Genomic DNA, 20,471 nt, shown 5'->3' with positions numbered 1-20,471 from the left:
TCAGCTCCCATGATGAGAAAATGGCTCATTAAGATTTTCTTTTCATTGGAGAGATCTTTGAAGGACAATTCACAGAAAGCTGCAGTCAGGGCAATTGGGCCTTGCAGTTCAATCCAAGATGTTACATGAGAGAAGTATCTTATAAAAAAACTAGATTTTAAGTCAGCGCAATTGAGGATTTGCGTTATTTAAATATTGAGAAATACTAGTAGATAAAGGAGGAACACAGCCTACATTTCAGGTAATTGTTTAGTAAGAGCAGCCAGTAACTGAGCTGGGGAATCACTGGGCCAAGACCTGCAGAGGGCAAAGATGGATTCTTGCTGCCCTCCTGTGGAGAGAACTGCAGATCTTTGACAACAAGGCTACGAAAAGGACTGTAGTCCAAGAGCGGGAAACCTGCGGCCCTCTAGGTCCTCAAGTGTCGACCTTTGACTGAATCCAAGCTTCACAGAGCAAGAAGAAGTTTGGATCCAGTCAAAGGGCCGCACTTGAGGGCTTAGAGGGCCACATGTGGCCTCGAGGCCGCAGGTTCCCACCCCTGTTCTAACCGGAGGCGCCTGGGTTAACCTCTTATTCGTTCTTTCTCTGCTTCACTAGCCTTACCATATGTCATTGGTCCTTTTTGAAAATGAATGACAAACAACAAGAACAACATCACCTGCCAGGGTGAAAAGTGCGTGGGTACAGTTTTGATAAACACTACAAACAAAGCAACGTTGCCCTTTTGCAAATAAGCACAAACCCTTCACTGATGCTATTTATTCACTCAAAAGATTTTTTTGGGTACTTACTATGTCCTAGGGATCTCATAAGGCTCTCCAATTATTTCGTTTGATCCTCGAGACTAATATGTGAGGTTGACGAGGCAGGTTTTATAACTACCATTTCACAAGTGAGGAAACTGAAACCCAGGGTCATTCAGTGACTTATCTAGTGTTATCCTGCTAGTTAGAGGCATATGGACTAGAGCCCAGGTTTTCTGATTCTTATCTAACTGAACCCCTCAATTCATCCAACATCTATTTAGTATTTACCATGGTAAAGCATGGACAGCTAGGCAGTACAGTGTATAGAGTGCCAGGCGTGGAGTTGGGAAGACCTGAATTCAGATCTGGCTTCTGATACTTACTAGCTGTGTGACTTTGGGCAAGTCATTTCACCCTGTTTATCTCAGTTTCCTCATCTGTAAAATGAGCTGGAGAAGGAAATGGCAAATCACTCCAGTATCTTTGCCACAAAATCCTCAAATGGGGTCGCAGAGAGTCAGACACGAATGAAAAATGATTAGACAACAAAAATGGTAAAGTATTGTTCTTTTTTTTTTTTAAAGGCAATTGGGGTTAAGTGACTTGCCCAGGGTCACACAGATAGTAAGTGTGAAGTGTTTGTTCTGAGGCCCGATTTGAACTCAGGTCCTCCTGACTTCAGGGCCGGTGCTCTATCCACTGCACCACCTAGCTGCTCCTAAAGTGTTGTTCTTTGTACTAAAATTATTGATGAGCATTCCTTACCCATAAGAAATCTGCATGGGCAGTGAAATGCTGAGGACCCTGGAAGAGAGGGAAAAAAGGACATATATACACTTTGGAAGGATCCCAGTTCAAGTCCTGACTTGGCTCCTTTTTAGCTTCATGAAATCACTTAACTGTAGAATTCAGAAGAAGAATAGGTATGATCTCTATACTTCCACAGTGGAAGCTGACCCAGGATCATAGATCAAGAACTGGAAGGAAACTTAGGTGTTATTTATTCCAACTCCCTTATTTCACTGAGCTATGGGATATAATTAAGGATGAAATTCTACTGAAATAACTGGTGCTGCCAAAATGGATTAGTATGTGATTGTGAAATGTTTAACAAAATAAATAAAAACATAATACAAACAAAGATAATAGTTTGGAGTTTTGTAAGTTAATATGCAGCTTTGGGATCCCTTTCCTTTCTATTTGAGCTTGATGCTGTTGTTGTTTTTCAGTCATTTTCAACGGTGTCCAACTCTTTGAAACTCTATTTGGGGTTTTCTTGGCAGAGATACATGGAGTGGTTTGCCATTTCCAGTTCATGTGACAGATGAGGAAACTGAGGCAAATAGGATTAAGTGACTTGCTCAGGGTCATACAACTAGTAAGTGTCTAAGGCCAGATTTTAACTCAGGTCTTACTGGCTCCACTGGTCTAAAGAGACTGATGCAGATGCATAGGTAACTTACTAATTTAGTTTTTCTTTTTCTTTTTTTTTTTTTGTGAGGCAATTGGGGTTAAGTGACTTACCCAGGGTCTTACAACTAGTAAGTTTCAAGTGTCAGAGGCTGGATTTGAACTCAGGTCCTCCTGACTACAAGGCCAGAGCTCTGTCTACTGTGCTGCCTACCTAGCCACCTAGCTGCCCCTAATAAATATATATATATATATATATATATATATATCTCTATATATATATCTATATATCTATATATCTATCTATCTATCTATCTATATATATATATATAATTTATTGAGGCAATCGGGGTTAAGTGACTTGCCCCGGGTCATACAGCTAGTAAGTGTCAAGTGTCTGAAGCTGAATTTGAACTCAGGTCCTCCAAGGCCAGAGCTCTATCCACTGCACCACCTCACTGCCCCTGCTAATTTAGTTTTTAAAAGATATGTTCAAGTTATACTGCTACTAGGACTATGTCCTGAAGAGATCAATATCCTATACCTATAAAAATATTTGAGCAGCTTTTTTCATGATGGTAAATAACTAGAAACTAAAGGGGTGCCCATAAGTTGGGGAATGGCTAAACAAATGTGGTTTATGAATGTAATGGAATACTATTGTACCATAAGAAATGATGAAAGGGACAGTTTCAGAGAATCCTGGGAAGACTTGTATAAACTGATGCAAAATGAAGTGAGCAGGACTAGGAAGACACAAAAATATTGTAAAAGTGAACAGCTTTAAAAGACTTAAGAACTCTGATCAAGGCAGTGACCTGCCATGATTACCGAGGGCTAATGATGAACCATATACCCACCTCTTGACAGAGTGGTAAAGAATTAAATATGCAGAATGAGACATTCTTGGAAATAGCAAATATAGGAATTTATTTTGCTTGACCATACCCTTTTTTTTTTCCAGTAGAGGGGAGAGAGAAAAGGAAAACATGTTAATTGAAAAAAATTAATCAAAAAGATATTGTATAAACTGAATTCTAGGTCATTAAGCAGCAAGCATTTATTAAGTACTTGTTATGTGCCAAAGACATAATCCTAAAAACTAATCTTGGCCCTGGGGAAGAGGTGAAGAACTAAGCTTCCCTCCTTTGAGGATTATGGGTGGGGAATATTTGCCTCTCTATTGATTTTGTTTAACTGATTTTCTTTGTTACAAGGAAGTCACTTTTGGATAGTTGGAGTTGAGGAGGAGTATATCCAAAATAAGTGTTAAGATAAAAACAAAAGGCATGAATAGAACTTTAAAAAAAATATTCTTTTAAAGCATATGTGTTGCTCTTGCTTCCGGACTCTTTCCTGACGTGAAGGTCCTAGGTTTTTCTTACTCCTTTGGCCAGGGATCCCATCCTAGGAACATGGGAAAATCTCTGCCTGGTCTCTCACAGCATACTGAGACTTAATTCTCACTTGCAAGTCTGTACCGAGACCACAAATAAAAAAAGAAATGTTCTATTGAGATAGCAAAGAATAACACAGAACTCCCCACACAATTCTTGGAAACTAAACAGACACTTCCTAAAGAGCACCCTGGTTCCCAGAAAAATGAAACCTCAGCTACTTTGAATCATGGATAGTCTGGTTCCTTCCCAGCTACTCTTAGTCCGATTATAGACTTTGGATAAAGACGACTCTATTGTTATAGTATAGTCTTTGTCACTGCATAGGGAAAAGCCTCCAGACCTTGAAGAGATGTAGATTTCCCCTTGTATGACTGATCTTTATCTAAGTCATTAAAGTATATGCAGATTTGATTGGAAGGTCTTACCAAATTCTTTATCATATTTCTCTGCCTCATGATGTTGGTGTAGAGCCTATAATTTTCTTCTGGGTGGTCATTTTATAAATATCCTTCTTATGGCGGTCCTATAGTGTGAAAAGGCCAGAGTATCCTATGGAAGCATGAGAAAACCAATCATCTCAACTCATTTATTTCCCTCTCTAAGGAGTCTTTGAGCCATGCTTCCATGTAGCTGTAACAGCCTTTTGTTTTCTGATTTTGTGTATTATGAGAATGTCAAGATTGAGATTACTTGAGCATTATTATGAGTAGTTGGGCCACTGGAGAAGAATCTGAAGTCAAGTAAAGTTCACAAGTATTCATTAAGTGCTATATATATATATATATATATATATATACACACACACACACACACACACACCTATACAGGGTAAATGGGTAAATTGGAGATAATCTCAGAGGGAAGGCAGTAGCATAAGGAGATATCAGGAAAAGCTTACAAAAGGTGGAATTTGAATCAAGGCTTGAAGGAAGCCAGGGAAGCCAGGAGGTAAAGATAAGAAAGTAGAGTATTCCAGGCATAAGGGACAGCCAATGAAAATACAGGGAGTAAGGAGATGAACTATCATGTCTAAGAAATGCCCAGAAGGTTAGTGCCCTTAGATAGCTGAGCAGGTAGAAGAAGACTGGCAAGGTAGGAAGGAGCCGGGTTATCAAGGGCTTTAAAAGCCGAATAAATAATTTAATGTATGATCCTGGAGCTAATAGGGAATCACTGCAGTTTATTAAGTAAAGAGGTGAAACAGTCTGACCTGCATTTTAGGAAGATCCCTTTGACCACTGAGGACTGGAGTGGAGAGAGACTTGAGGTGCTGGAGAACAAGCAGAAGGTTATTGCGGTAGTTGGAGTATGAGGTAACAAAGGTGTCCACTGGGGGGGGGTGGCTTTTGCCAAAAGAGAGAATGGTACTATAGAAGAGATGTTCCAAAGGTAGAATAGACTGGAACTGGCAATAGATTGAATATGTAGAGTGACAGTGACAAGTTGAGGATGACATAGTCGAGGATGAGTTCAGTTTCGGACATGTTAGATTTAAGATGTTCAAGAGACATTGAATTCAAGATCCTCAATAAGCAATTGGATATGCACAATTAGAAGTCAGGAGAGATGTTAAAGTTGGATAAGTAGACCTGAGAATTATCTGCTCAGAATAATCTGAACAATAATTGAATCCACTGAAATTGATGAGATCACTGTGCAAAATAGTATAGAGAGAAAAGAGAAAAGGGTCCAGGACAGAGCCTTGGGAGGCAGCCATAATTAGCAGGACGAACCTAAATGATGATCCAACAAAGGAGACTGAGAATATGTGGCCAAACAGGTCAAAGGAGAACCATAGCAGTTTCATGAAAACCTAAAGAAGAAAGTATCAAGGAGAAGAGGGCGATAGTGTTGGAGGCTGCAGAGAAGTCAAGAAAGATGAGGATTGAGAAAAGGTCATTTGATTCATCAATTAAGAGAGCATTGGTAGTTTGGAGAGAGCAGTTTTTTTATGATGAATGATGAGATTGAAGGCAATACTTAAGAGAGTTTAGAAGAGAGAGAGAGGAGAGGAAATGAAGTTAAATGTAGATGACTTCCTTTGTAGACTGTAGATGACTTCCTCAAAGCATTTACCTATGAAAGGGAAGAGAGATGTCGGATGAGACTGTCAGGGATAGTTGGATCAAATGAAGATTTTTCTTTTTTGTTTTTAAGGATGGAGGAGACGTGAGCTTGTATGGAGAAAGGAAGCAGCCAGTAGAGAGAGCAAGATTGAAGGTAAGTTATGGAGTGGGAATGATAGAGGAAACAATCTGCTGAAGATGGGTTAGAATGGGATCAAGGATACATACAGAGGGGTTGGCCTTGGGAAAGAGAACGACCACCTCTTCATGTGAGATGGGGTGAAGGAGGAGATATTGGAGTATGAGAATGAATGAATGAATGAGATGAGATGAGGAGGAGGGGAGAAAAGGGAGTTCTCAGCAAATGGTCTCAAGCTTTTCAGCGAATTGAGAGGAGTTCATCAGCAGAAGGTTGGATTCAGGGCATAGGCTTTTTTTTTTTCCATGAGGGGCAGGTTGGAGGGGGAAAGAGAAGGGAGATGGACAATTATCAAAGACCAGTTACTAAGGCTTGGAGAGGCTGTGGTCTGCAGCAATGGAGAGGGTGGCCTATGAAATCACCGATTGCTGAAGTGTTAAAGTTACTAGGCAAAGTGTCCTATCTGCAAATGGGACCATTTTAGGATGGCAGATTTTAAGTTACAGCTTTCAATTCAGCCGGTATGTATTGAGCATCTATTTTGTGCCTCATCCTGTGCTAGAAGTAGGATTGTGTGACCTTGGAAGCTGTGCAGCTGCTTCTGGATTATCCTGCTGATCAGTCTTTCCAAAAGATGCATCTGTTTTCTTCTCCTTGACTCAAACTAGCAAAGGCATACCTCACCACATGAAGCAGATGTATTTCTGATCAGTCCTGTATGACAATATATTTTTATGGTAAATGGCATCAAAGTTCTAAGAAATTAAGACAACTCTCCTTATAGAGATATATAATTTCTCATTATAACTACTTATAAAGCAAATATTCACCCATTAATCAAACTTTTTTTTCTGCATGTGGGTGGAAAAATTTTTTTTTTGCAAACAAATTTTAACTTACTATAGGCAAATCATATGTGGAAACTTCCAATTTTCAAAAAGACAAAATAGGTAGAATTTATCTGCTTTAAAATATTACCTATTTTAGAGCTAGAAGGTGTCACTCATTTTACATATGAGGAAACCGTGGTCAAGAGAGATGAAGTGACTTGGCACAAACATTAATTTGCAAATCCATGTTTCAGACCCAGGTCTTCTAGATTCAAATCTAATGCTCTTTTCCCTACTGCATACTTCACATTTAACGCAAAGTTGTCCCAGAGGTACTTCAACACACACACACACACACACACACACACACACACACACACACACACACCCCCAAAAAGATGAATCACTGGTCAGGTGAGCAGCAGAGTGGGTGAGGCCACCCTGGGGTTTATACTTACATTGTTCTCTCATGGAATAGGCTTCGCACTCACTGGACTGATTGATAACTTTGCAGCTGAAAATAAGAAGGTAAATACATCTATTCCTTTCTATTCTTTTATTATTCCTAGGTTTCTTAGGGTGTTCTCTTGCCATACAGTTCTGTAAGAAGTAAACTCTGTAAATAGTTTCTTGGGAAGAAGAAGCCTTGGGAAGAATGTAGGCTTTTAAGGTTGACTAGCTTCTCTGTGAACAAAAAAAGCAAAACAGAAGCAAAGCTTAATATCAGTGGGCCTGCTGTACTGTATGTTGAAAGCATTGGTTATGATGAAGTCATGTAAAATATATTTTAACTGTGTTGACTAAATCAATTTTGACCTGGGAAATTTGTCTGTCCTGAAATAGGTGCTATTTATTAATCAACAAGCATTATTAAAGGTCTACCATGTGTCAAGCACTGTGCTAGGCACTCGGAATAACAAAGATAATAATGAATGAGTCACTGCTAGCGTGGTGTAGTGGAATGACCCATGGTCTGTGGGTTTTAGTACCATCTCTGTTAACTCATTAAGCTGGATGATCTTGACAACACACAGCAGCTATTTACTCTTCACAATAGCCCTGTGTTAGTGACAATCATCCTCATTTTAATGACGGACAAGGTGAAGACTAGACAGGTAAGTGACCCGCACATGGTCACACAACTATAAAGTATCAAAAGTAGAATTCAAAGTTTTTCTGACTCCAAGTCTAGGACTTAATCAACTATGGCAAAATCATTGAGGGTAGGAATTTTTTTTCTTCCTTTCTTTTTCCTTACCTCTCTTCTCCTCTGCATTTTTCTCTTTCTTCTTCTGTTCTGTCCTTTCCTTCTTTCTTCTGTATTTTTATCCCTAGAATCTAGCTCAGCACTTGGTCTGATTGATTGACATTCAGGGTTTGGGGTTTCTTGTTTTCTTAGGCCTCAGCAGCTTGACAATGCCTTCTCTCAGTGAAGCAATTGCCAAATTTGGCTTTAGTATTTTCAAAGAATTCAAGCAAAATGCAGGTGGTAATATGGTCTTTTCCTCTCTGGGCATCGAAGCAGAATTGGCGATGACCTTACTTGGAGTCAGAGACAAAACTGCATTTCAGATGCAGAAGGTAAATAAATGCAAACTGTGCTTGGTTTCATTTCCTCAAATGTCCTTTCTGTGGTTTTGTTACAGAAAGAGAGTTTTTTGTTTTGTTTTTGTTTTTTAGGCTGTGTTCCAAATACAGACTGTGGAATTTTATAACAAGTCCTGATTCAGGGTAATTTTTGCATAGCATATTCTGGCATACAAAACAGACTTTCGTGTCAGATTTGCCTAAGGCTTATCTCAATCACACAGCTGAAGTGTATTCCAAATTACACTTGACTTAGAGTACAAGTAAGATTAGTTTGCATTTTCTTAGCAGACACCAAATCAGAGGGAAGTTTTTTTATTTTTAATGCAACTTTATTTTCATAATCTGAAAAGTATACAGAGCATACTTGTTATTAACTATAAACTAACACAAGACTGCTTGCTAGGAATCTGGAACTATCAGTCTGATCACATACCACAATTCAAGATTTTTTTGTTTAGGAAGTGTTAATGCCTCTGGAAAGGGGTGTTAACTGAAACTGAGAGACTGAATATAGAACATGGATGTATGTATCGGGCTGGATTTAAGGTACTGGATTAAAATCCCAGCTCTGCTTTTTGCTCTCTGCATAATTATGGGAAAGTCACCTCATCTCTCTGGGCCTCAGTTTCTGGGCCTCAGTTTCCTCAGCTGTAAAATGAGAGAGTTGGACTTGATCTCTATGGTCCCTTCCAGCTATACATCTGTGATCCATTTACTATTTTTTCCCAAATGTATAATTGAGAGATGCATATGTATATTTTTTCCTTCTGACTCTCTTAACAACTTTTCATATATTTTTCAGGTGCTTCACTTAGATGAAGTTACAACAGATGGTAGGCCAAGTGTTGGAGACAGTCATGGTATACCAGCAGTGGTGAGCTATATGACAGCAGGGAGCAGGAGATCCATCCGTGACCAATGCATGCTCCAAACTGGACCCCCCATTACCCAAATGAGAGTGTCAGAAAAACTAGTTCTTCGGGCATACCCATTTTCCTGAAAAGGGATATAGGCTACCATCCAATAAGGAAAGGTCTCAGGTACAGGATCCTTCTGTCACCTCAAAAGGGAAGAAACTCTCCTTTAATGTTCAAGGAAGAAGCTCTCAACTGGTTGTACTATATTTGAAACGTGGAAGATGTGGCAACAGGCTCTGGGTGTAGAAGAAGGAAAAAGACACAGTTGTTATTATTCAGTCATTTTCAGTCATGTGCAACTCTTTGTGACCCAATTTGAGGTTCTCTCGGCAAAGATATTGTAGTGGTTTGCCATTTTCTTCTTCTGTTCATTTTACAGATAAGGAAACTGAGGCAAACAGAGTTAAGTGACTTGCCCCAGGGTCACACAGCTAGTAAGTGTCTGAAGTCAGATTTGAACTTAGGATGATAAGTCTTCCTGACTCTAGGCCAAACACTCTATCCACCTATTTATTTGTTGTAAGGGAGTTTTTATTTTTTGGGGGGAGGTGGTTGGAGGAGTTGTAGGGAATATTGACAGTGATGTAAAAAGGAGCATCTATGATATTAAAAATACACAGAAGTGAGCAGAAGGAAGCTTTTCCTAGGCTAGGATCAGCTCAAGAATCTTCTCTTTATCTTGAAGGCTCTCTATGGCACACCTGGAGACATCCATTCCCAGTTTCATTCCCTCTTGGCAGAAATCAACAAACCCAATGATGACTATTCACTGACCATTGCTAGCAGACTCTATGGAAGCCAGACATTTCAGTTTCTGCAGGTAAGTATTCTGGTTCTATTACTGATAATTTAAATTTAGATGCTGAATACATTGGTGCTCAAGATCACATCATTTTCTCTTACTTAAACAAAATTCAGTTACTAGAAGTCACAAGAGGTAGTAGGTGAAAATGCATAGCAGATATCTGGCATTTTCACATTGGTTTCCAGAGAATGTTTTATCCTTTTTGGGTTCACTGTATGTTCAGGGTTCAGAATCCTTAGGTTTTCAGGTTAAGAAACTCAGTTTTGCAGATTAGTCCAGAAGTAATGGCTCATATTAACTGAGTGCACTAGAGGCTGATTTATAAACCAGAATGCCATTTTATCAATTTATAATGAGGATGTTTATTGGATGATATCTAGGACTAGTCATTTGTATAGGACTCTGCCTAGTGGGGTTTGTCACATCAAGAGTGTAAATTATAGATTAAATGGTTGCTCCATAAGCAAAGGATCAGAAAAGAAACCTGATTGTTGACCAAAGCAAATTTACAGTGAGCTAATATGCCTTGGTATGTCATCCTTCTCCCCTACAATAGTGACATTGTAGATAGACCAATGAATTTTTTACTATCCAATCAAATTTTCCTCAATATTCTTTATTGATAATAATAATGACCAGCATTCATATCAAGTATCAGGATTTGCAAAGCACTTTACATATTAACTCAGTCAATCCTCTTAACAACCCTGTGATGTAAATGCAATTACTATCCCTATTTTACAGATGAGGAAAGTGAAGTTGAGGAAGTTATGTGACTTGCCCAGGGTCACAAAGCTACTAAGTGGCTAAGACAGGATTTGAATTCAGGTCTTCCTGACTCCAAATCCAACACCGTTTCCACTGCACTCCCAGCTACTTCTTTGTCACCAGTTTCTTTTCCAGTTATGTGCACCCTTCCTTTACCATTCGTCCTTTCTCCTGAGCAAAGTGTGGGCTCTGATTAGGTCCGTCTCAATTACAGTCTATGAGCCAAGCTCTCTCACTGTCCAGGGACTGGCGTTTGATGTACGTGCTGAGACCCTTTCCCAAATTGATTTTCCACTCTTAGCAGCCCACGCAGGTCAGCGGGCCTCTACAAAACAAATACTATAGCTTGAGAAACAAAGATGGGAAAACCCTGTCCTGGCCACTGACGGAAATCCTTGATTCTGAGCAAAAAAAAGGCAGGGAATAAAACACCATTTACAAAAATGTCCAGAGGTGCTCTTATAATATTATTCCTGCAGAGGCTATCCAAAGTTTGGTGCATTTGCACAGGAAATAACCCAGAAAACTGGGGTGGGGTAGTGTCCATAATGGTGGAGACAGCTGTCAACAAGAAAGGATTGTTCTTCCTTCCAGGATCGACATGCTTGTCTGGTAGGTATAATAGTTACAATTGTGGCACTGACTGCCCATGGTTACATCATGGGTAGGGTGCCATATTTGATGTTGCCAATTGATCTGAGGTACTCCGTGTAGCTTAAGGCATTGATATGTCCCTATGACATTTCTGTCACAGCGACATTTACTTTATCATGGACATCATAGTATTGAAGATTCCAGCTTATCTTACCTTTTACAGTAGCATCTTCTGAAGAGGTTTTAAGGAATCTTAGATGGAGAGCTGGCCTTGGTATCAGGAAGACCTGAGTTCAAGTCCCATCTTTGCGGTACATATCAGCTACATAACCCTGGGCAAGTTCCTTAACCTCTCAGTGCCTCCAAGCATACTTGCTAATCTATACTTTAAGAGGGTTTTTCCTATAGTGATAATATGAAGTCTGTCATAGGTCAAGAACAAAAAGAAAGTAGTCACTCTATGATGGTGGGTTATTTCCATAGTATCTCATCCATTTTTTGAAGCCTTCTTCCTGTAGCTAAAGAACTGGATTATTTACAGGCTTTTTGCTGACCTGTCCAAGGTGCTTGCCTCAAGTTGCTCTGAAGTGCTGATTGGCAAGCTTAGATTCTTTTGATGCTCCTAAAGTTCCAAGAATGGGCCCCCTCTGTACCAATAGAGCACCTGAGGAGAGTGGTCCAGACGTCTAAGGTTAGAAGTTAGCTTGGTACAGTAGAAATTGGGCTGGATTAGAAAGTCAGGAGAGATGGAATCACATCCTAGCTCTCCCACTTACTGTTTGTGTGATTTTGATCCAGTCACTCTAACTCCTCTGAACCTTAGTTTCCTCATCTCTGAAATGACATATCTGGATAAGACAATCTCTATGGTCCCTCCCAGCTCTAGATATATGATCCCTGTGTTCAATCCAGGTGACCATTAAGTGATAAAATGGCAATTCTTGAAACCATATCCAACAATGGGGAAATTATTAGAAGAAAGCATTCAACTCTAAAGAAGACCCCCTGAATCCCTCAGCCATGTGGGGTTCCCATGCCACCATCTTCAGTGATTACTCAAGAACCTAACTCTGACTCTATTCAATTCCACACCCATCCAAACTCAGTTATTTTCCATCTTCCCACCATTGGAGTAGTATATGAGGTGCCATCACATGCCTTTTATAATTATTTATCTAAATGGCACTTTTCTCATCTCATTAATCCATCAGTATGTCAATTATCCATATTTATAACCACAGCTTTTAGAATGAAAAAGGGTACTTGTAAACATGGCATGGGTTATTAATATTCTTTCAGGTCTATTTCCACCTGAACTTGCCAGATAGATTGATTGTTGTTTTCCTTTTGACTAACCACAGAAACTCATGGCCAGTTACCATTGGCTGGATTTGGAGCCAAAGGGCCTAGCCTTGAATCCTGTCTCTGACACTTATTACCTGTGTGAGCTGGGGCAAGTTCAGCCTTTCTTTACAGATGTTTCCTCATCTGCAAAATGATGGAGTTGGGTTAGATAATCTATAAGTTTCTCCTAGCTCTAAGTCTGTAGACATTGGGGCCGTGTTTTAGGACGGTTGAGTAGTAGAATGATTTAGAGAGACTTTATGTCTAGATTTTGAATTCCATAGTGTTTAAGATATGGCACTTTCCACCGTGGCATTAGCTATTTGAATTCTCTATTCCCTGTACCTGGCCAATCCATGGAGGTATGTATTCATATTTCTCTGTTGTTTCAAAGCCCTTCCTAGACGGTGTAAAGGATATTTACAATGCAGAGCTGGAAACTGTGGATTTTTTACATGCTTCAGAAGAAAGTCGAGGGAAGATTAATTCATGGGTTGAAAATCAAACAAATGGTAAGTAAGGAATAAGAGCTTTACTTTTCCTGATATTTCTAAAGGGTGATATTTAGATGCACGTTAAATTGGGCACTAGATGTGCTGAGAAATCACTGAGCTAGGAATTGCCAGAAAGTCTGGGTTAATTGGTAATAATCTAGGTAAATGACTTAGTTTGTAAATCTGGAAATGAGAGTGTTAACTAGACAACCTCTAAATCCTCTCCAGTGCTCTAGACAAGGCTATTGTTGAGAGGAATTGATCAATGACTTGTCACACTTCAGCACCTAAGATGAATCTAACATCAAAGATTGCTCTGTTCACATCACTCTTATGATTGCTCTTGAATATTGCCACCCCCAGCCTCATCCCCTTCCCACCCCACCCCCCCGACTGTGATTTCAGAGACTGCCGTCTCTGTCTCTCAGCTGTTCTCGCTCCTGGACACTCTATGGCAGATTCACTTCTAGGGGAAGACAGAGGCACTGGTGACCATTACTGATGCTTTCCTTCAGTCACATAATGATCAGTGTTTATTGGCTTGTGCAACTCGACCAACAGGGTTCTCCAGCCATGGAAAGATAGCTCTGTTATCTTCTAAAAGAATCTTTGAAGTACAGTATTAGCTCTTACATAGTCTGTTCCTCCACTGGAATGACTTGGAACTTTGACCTTTCCATTACATAATGGTCTGTCCTCTGACAACGAGATAATCTCTAAATGTGAAAGATCCACAGAGTATCAGTAGGAATGATAGAACAAAAAATTTGAACTGGTCCTAGTTCAAAGCAGGAATGAACATGAAGCAACAGGGATTGAGCCCCAGATTCTGATAGGCTGGAGAGCTCCCTTCTCCCTTCTCCCTTCACAGGGCAGGCCAACCAGCTTCTTGCCCGCTCCCTTGCCTGTTTCAGGCTACTGCTTCTCAGGGTCCAATAGCATTGATATCCATCTGCCAGGATGGAGTTAACTGCTTTCTTTGCTCCTCTCCAGCTGTAAATGGGAAGCTTGGCATGGAGTTGGTAGCCTGGTGGTATGTAACATGCCCCATCTGTGTGGGATTAGCTGGGGGGATTAGGGACTCAGGCTGCAGTTTGACTGAATTTGCCCTAGAAGCCTGAATTCCTAGATGTGACTTAGATCCTAATGACACAAGTTTATAATTTGAACTCAACTCAAGATGTAAGAAGGAACAAATAATCTTACGGGAAAAATGGATATCAATGAAGTGGAGGTATCTCATTGGCCTGGGAATCCTTTTAGTGGTGTCTAAATTCAGGGATGTCCTTAGGCAACAGTGTGAAATAGATAAATTAGTCTTTGGTGCTACTCTACTTTCTCCCATTATTTGTACTTTTTACCTTTTCAGAAAATGTCTTTTTCTTCCATAGTAGGGGCTTCCTCACATACTCTCTCTGGCTTAGAACTTTTATTTGTTATTGTCATTAAAAAAAAAAAACCCATTTGGGGTTTTCTTGGCGAAGATGCTAGAGTGGTTTGGCCTTTCCTTGTCCAGCTCATTTAACAGATGAGAAAACTGAGGCAAACAGGGTTAAATGACTTGCTTGGGGTCATATAGCTATTAAGTATCTGAGGCTGGATTTGAACTCAGTTCTTCCTGAATCCAGGCCAGGCTCTCTCTCCACTGTACCACCTAGGTGCTCTAGAACCTTTATGCTGTATCCTTTTCTCCTCATGGTCTAATTTATCATATTTGCTTTGCTCCAACCCATCTCCACTGAAACTAATCTCCTCTGGCTCAAGGGGTTAACTTCCTATGGTAAGAAGTTAGTTCCTGGCTTAGATTCTTATAATCTAGCCACAGCTTACTAATGTTTAGACTCCTTAAGAGTCTGACCTATGTGGTGAATGTTTTAATAAACCTTGTCTTTGGATGAAAGAAGGCTTGGGTCAAATTCTTTCGGGCAGGACTCGAGTGTTGTGATTTTGGGGTCTCAGCACTCCTGAACCCCTAAACCGCATCATTTTGGTGGCCCCTACGGGAAACTGCCTAACCCCAAGTTCTGTCTCAGTTCCAGTCAACTTCCTCTTTGAGACCCCCTCAAAGCAGGCACAGCTGTATGCCCCTTGCCAGCAGGGGCATACCTTCGCTCCTTACTCCAAAAGAATTTGGGTCCCATTTGTTTGAGGGGGGAGTGATGGGATTGGGATCTGGGCCTCAGAAAGGAAAAACCCTAGACTTTCCCCCAAGGCCAGATCTCTGGTATTCACTTGAGGCTGTAATCCCATCAACTTGGCCTTTCACTGTGGCTATACCCAGTCTTCCCTCTATTGTCTTACCTCCCTATGTATGGCCCCTGGCCATTTCCCACCCTTAATCCTAGCTAGGCTCCATTCTCCCTTGGCCATGTGGTCCAGGTCCCTGGAATTCTTTTACCTCATAGACCACTTGGCCACTCCCAGATCCCTCCCATAGTCTTTCTGTATATAAGGTCCATCTTGTCTCCAATAAGATGCTTAGATTCTTATAATCTAGCCACAACTTACTAATGTTCAGACTCCTTAAGAGTCTGCCCTATATGGTGAATGTTCTAATAAACCTTGTCTTCGGCTGGAAAGAAAAAAGAAATTAGTTCCTGTGATAATTTGCTAGTGAGATAGAGCTAGAGGACTTGACCCCAAGAAATATTAACCAAAGTTTTTTTGAGACAATGCTTGTTTTTGTTGTCTAATCCATTAATGATTCTGGCTAGTCAAACCTTTTAGTAGGGGATGGTGCCACCCTTGAAAGTTGCTATGTTTGGGTGGGCATATATAGCTCCATGAGGAAGGAGAGCTTCTCCATCTAAATGGATTTAATATAGTACTTTGCTTACAGAAGGCACTGAAGACATTGGTTGAATTGAACAGAATGGATGAGACCGTTGGTATTCCAGGAGTAGGGGTGGGGATGGGGGAAGGATGCTGATGCATTGTGATCTCTTTTTAAGAGCAGGCCTTGGAAATGTGAGTGGTTTCAAAGTGTGAAGAATCTTTTCTCTGACCCCATCTCTACTCTTCAGTGACTATACACTAGTCCCACATCATGGGGAGATCCAGTCATGAGAATGGTTTCTGCTGACATACCGAGCTGCAGTATTGGCAAACTTTATTGTTTATTGGCAAGCTTCTTAGCTCAGTTTTTGTAAATGAAAAACAAAATTAACACAAAATGTGATATTTATTCTTTTGTCTCTTTATTTATATCTAAGGAAAAATCAAGGAGCTATTTTCAGCAGGTACTATTGACCCAGCTTCTGTCCTGGTACTGGCAAATGCCATTTATTTCAAAGGAAAGTGGGCCATGAAATTTAAGCAAGAAAATACTCAAGAAACAAATTTCAGGACAAACAAGGTACTGAAAAGACATCTTCTGATTTCCCTTTTATTTTTTCTTTTTATTAATTTTATTTTAATTGATATCTTTTGTTTTTATATTACTTTTATTTCCCTTCTCCTTTAATCAGCAAGTCTTACCTCTTAACAAAGAATAAAAAATGAAGAGAAAACATACAGTTTAGAAAAACCAACCAACACAGCAAAACACTTAAACTTTTCAATGATGCTGTTTTACCTGCAGCAAGTTAGAAAAATAGTCATTTTCTATCACTAGACTATGAAAAAATTTTATTATATAGCATAAGACTATGTCCATTCACAAGGGCTCTTAACCAAGGAACAAACCAACGAATATTTACTAACCAACAACTATATGCCAGACAGTATAGGAAGAAGTACCACACAAAGAAGCATGAAAGACAGTTATTGTCCTTAAGGGGTTTACAATTCAGTTGGGAAAGAAAATACCAACAGGTAAAATATTCGGAAGCAATGGAAGAGATTTCTCAACATACTACTGTAGTTAATTACTGAATGATGGTTGCAGATAAGAAATGCCATAGTTTATGGCAGGGGGAGATCACTGTGGGTTAGAGTGGCTGGGAAATCTTGCTGGTGTTGGTGGAAGAATTAGAGGTACAGCTAAAGACAGGTAGGCTTTCGAAAGTCATAGCAGATAAAGGAGGGTATCCTAGACAGGAAGGAAAGCACAAGATAAGGTCAAAGAAAATGATTCTGTGGAGGTAAAAGTGGCAAGATCTGGCAACTGACTGGATATATAGGATAAAGGAGACATATAAGTTGAGGATAATTTTTGAAGTTACAAACCTAGGAAATCAGAAAGATAGCGGTGCCATTAACAGAAATAGGAAAGTTTAGAAGAGGGTAGGGATGTGGGTAAAGATAATAAGTTTAGTTTTAGACATGTTGAGTCGAGATGTCTTTGGGGCATCAACTTTGAAAAGTTTGATATGAAATAGGTGATGCAGAGCTAGTGCTTAGGAGAGAGACTAGTATTGGAGATACCATTCATTAAAAGAAAAAAATAACCCCCTGTTAATGCCACTCTTCTTGACGCATTTCAACAATGTTAGAAATGAAAAATGGTCATTATGTTGTCATAATCCAATGTTATTTTAAGGGATGATAATTTTTTTCTATTAATGTTGGTTTATTAATGTTGGCAGCTAGATGGCACAATGGATAGAGCACTGGGCTTGGAATCAGAAAGATTCATCTTCATGAGTTTAAATCTGGCCTCAGACACGTACTAGTTGTGTGATCTTGGGCCAGTCACTTAAGGCTGTTTGCCTCAGTTCCTCATCTGTAAAATGAGCTGGAGAAGGAAATGGCAAACCACAATGGAAAACCCCAAAATGGAATCATGAAGAGTCAGACATGACTAAACAACTATGAGAACTTTGATGAGAAAAAAAATTCCTATTTTGTACTACTCTATGATAACATTTTAGTCATGAAAGGATATTGAGTTATTTTAAGATTAAAATGAATAGATGATTTTGAATGAATCTGCTGAAATTAACCAGTTCAGATTTAGCCTCCAGCCACTTTGTTTACACTATTTGCAAGACTTCTCCAGGATTCCATTTGTGGGAAGGCAGAAATAACAACCTGCCACTTTTTTGAGGGTTCAAATGCATCCTACTACTCTTTAATCACTGCATTTAATTTATGTTTTCAAGGCCTTTTAATGTAGAAGTGGATGTCTCACATCCCCTGGCTTGATGGTTATATTTATATACCTGACAATAAAGGATTAAAACATACTTCCAAGATAGAACTGGATTGTTAATCTGATTCTTTCTGGAGAAATCTGTTGCTAAGGTGGCCTGTACTCTAAAGTTGATTTGAAAATGATCAATTAGTCAACCCCATGCAGCCGTGGTCAAAGCTGAACAGTTTGCTGAAGTTGTTAGTTTATTTATTGAAGATATCCTGACATTTTTGATATTATTGAATTTTTAAAAGGCTAAATTCTCAGGGAAATAAAGTATTTATTGGATAATTATGTATTATTTTCTTTTATTATAGGACACAAGCAGGCCTGTGCAGATGATGAAACAGACAGGCTTCTTCAACATGGGATACATTGAGGAATCTCAGGGGAAGATTCTTGAATTACCATATACAAACAAACATCTAAGCATGTTTGTTCTGCTGCCTTCTGATAGCAGCAGTTTAGAGAAGGTAAAGAAACAGGGGCTCTTTGCTCAGATTATATTCAAGCATTTTCTTGGCAATTTGCTTTCAAGTTTATGAAACCACAAATAGTTACAATTAATCCCCTTCCTTACGACTTATTATAGTAAAGGGCATGAAAGAACACTTTTTCTTTTTTTTTTTTTTTTTTTTGGTGCCTCAGGTTACCTTTATTTCTCACAAAACATGAACAAGATGAGTGGTCTGAGTTTTCTCAAACAAGATTAGCTTTTACAGAGATCAAGTGTGAGGCAACTGAAATGTTATCTAATACTGTGGATCATGGTACAAGTGCCTTGTTTTCTCATTGTTCTGAGATTAGATGTGTTTTCACAGAGAGCAAGGCTGTAGTACAGGGAACGTTCTCAGAGATAGTGTCTCCTGCCACAAGGATTTTATCCTCTGAGGGTTCTGAGACTAGATGTGTTTCCACAGAGAGTAAGCTTGTAGTAACCAGAGCACTCTCCAAGATATTGTCTCCAGCCACAAATATCTTGTCTTCTAAGTGTTATATAGTTGAGCTGACATTTGTTTTTCCTCCCCCTTCCTGGAGATGAGAGGTTCCCAGGTGTTACACATTGCACATGGTTTCCAAATGCAGCTAACTTTTTCCCTCCTCTGTCACATACTCTCCTGCACCTGCAGGCACACACAGGATCCTCAGGGATCAGTCAGGTGAGGACAGGGAGGTAAAAGGGGGAGGGTTAGAGGAAGGTGGTAAGGGAAGGGAGGAGCAGGGTTGGGGAGGGGAAAGGAAGGGAAGAAGGTGAGAGGCAGGTGGACAGCTGCCAGCAGCCCCCTCTCTTGACTCTGGGGAACAGGGATAAGAACACTTTTAAAGCATAAAAACACATTGTTAATCTATGTCTAAGTTTTTTCATGTACAATGTGAATGGAAATCAGTTTGCTCTACAGACACACAACCATTTAGAGTTCTGATGATTTTAAACCTCCCTTATAATGATGGCATTTGTCCTTTTTTCCTTTGTAGTTGGAACAAGATCTCACCTTTGAGAAATTATTAGAGTTGATGAATCCTGAGAATATGGCCCGAAAAGAAGTTAATTTGCATTTTCCTCGGTTTAGAATAGAAGAGACTTACTCTTTGAGGCCCACATTGGAAGCTATGGGGATGACAGATATATTTGATGCAGAAAGTGCTGATTTTTCAGGAATGACAACCCAGAGGGGCTTGGCTGTGTCCAAAATCATCCATAAATCCTATGTGGAGGTGAATGAGGAGGGCACAGAAGCAGCGGCTGCCACTGGTGTTGTGGTTGGATATAACTCTTATAGAAAGGAAGAATTTAATTGTGACCACCCATTTCTCTTCTTTATTCGACATAACAAAAGCAATAGTATTCTCTTCTATGGCAGAGTTGCTGCCCCTTAATAAAAAAGCAGTTGAGAACTGATAAAATAGAAGCTCCTTGAAGGCAGGAAATGTTTCATTTTTGTCTTGTATCCCCACAGAAGCTTTTGTATAAAAGGCACTTAACAAATAAATATTTGTTGAATTGAATTTACTCATGCCAAATGAGAAGTGGTTGAAATAACTGGGATATTTGTTTTTCTTTTAAATTTTATTCTTATTTTTGGTTCCAACTTTTCCCTCCCTATACTTCCCCCCTCTTGTGGAGAGGACAAGAAATACTATACCCATTATACACATGAAGTCATGCAAAACATTCTACGTTAGCCATGTTTCAGAATAAAGAAAAGTAAAGGGGGAAAATATGCATCAGTCTGCATTCTGAGTCTATTAGTTCTCTATGTGGAGATGGACAGCATTTTTCTTTTTTTTTT

General features: G+C 39.6%; 1 protein-coding gene across 5 annotated transcripts; it reads left to right on the top strand.

Moving 5' to 3' along the window:
• The first annotated feature begins 7,036 nt into the window (after positions 1 to 7,036).
• LOC114048046 (serpin B4-like) lies at positions 7,037 to 20,153 on the top strand. 5 transcript variants are annotated; one of them, XM_027869051.1, is made up of 8 exons: positions 7,037 to 7,122; positions 7,994 to 8,175; positions 8,987 to 9,058; positions 9,787 to 9,921; positions 13,007 to 13,124; positions 16,319 to 16,461; positions 18,498 to 18,653; positions 19,657 to 20,153. In XM_027869051.1, exons 2-8 carry the CDS (start codon positions 8,011 to 8,013, stop codon positions 20,056 to 20,058), a joined length of 1,191 nt encoding a protein of 396 aa, XP_027724852.1. In that variant the 5' UTR covers positions 7,037 to 7,122; positions 7,994 to 8,010; the 3' UTR covers positions 20,059 to 20,153. The 5 variants fall into 5 exon arrangements, with proteins under 5 accessions (XP_027724852.1, XP_027724854.1, XP_027724855.1 ...); XM_027869054.1 differs by having other exon boundaries at positions 7,081 to 7,122; positions 8,120 to 8,175; XM_027869052.1 differs by lacking the exon at positions 7,037 to 7,122 and adding an exon at positions 7,626 to 7,709.
• The last annotated feature ends 318 nt before the right edge of the window (positions 20,154 to 20,471 follow it).

The sequence above is a fragment of the Vombatus ursinus genome, unplaced genomic scaffold (assembly GCF_900497805.2).
Source record: "Vombatus ursinus unplaced genomic scaffold, bare-nosed wombat genome assembly UNPS02014791.1, whole genome shotgun sequence".
Classification (NCBI taxonomy): Eukaryota; Metazoa; Chordata; class Mammalia; order Diprotodontia; family Vombatidae; genus Vombatus; species Vombatus ursinus.
Note: the sequence above shows the minus strand (reverse complement) of the source record. Positions and strands in the feature narration are given on the sequence as shown.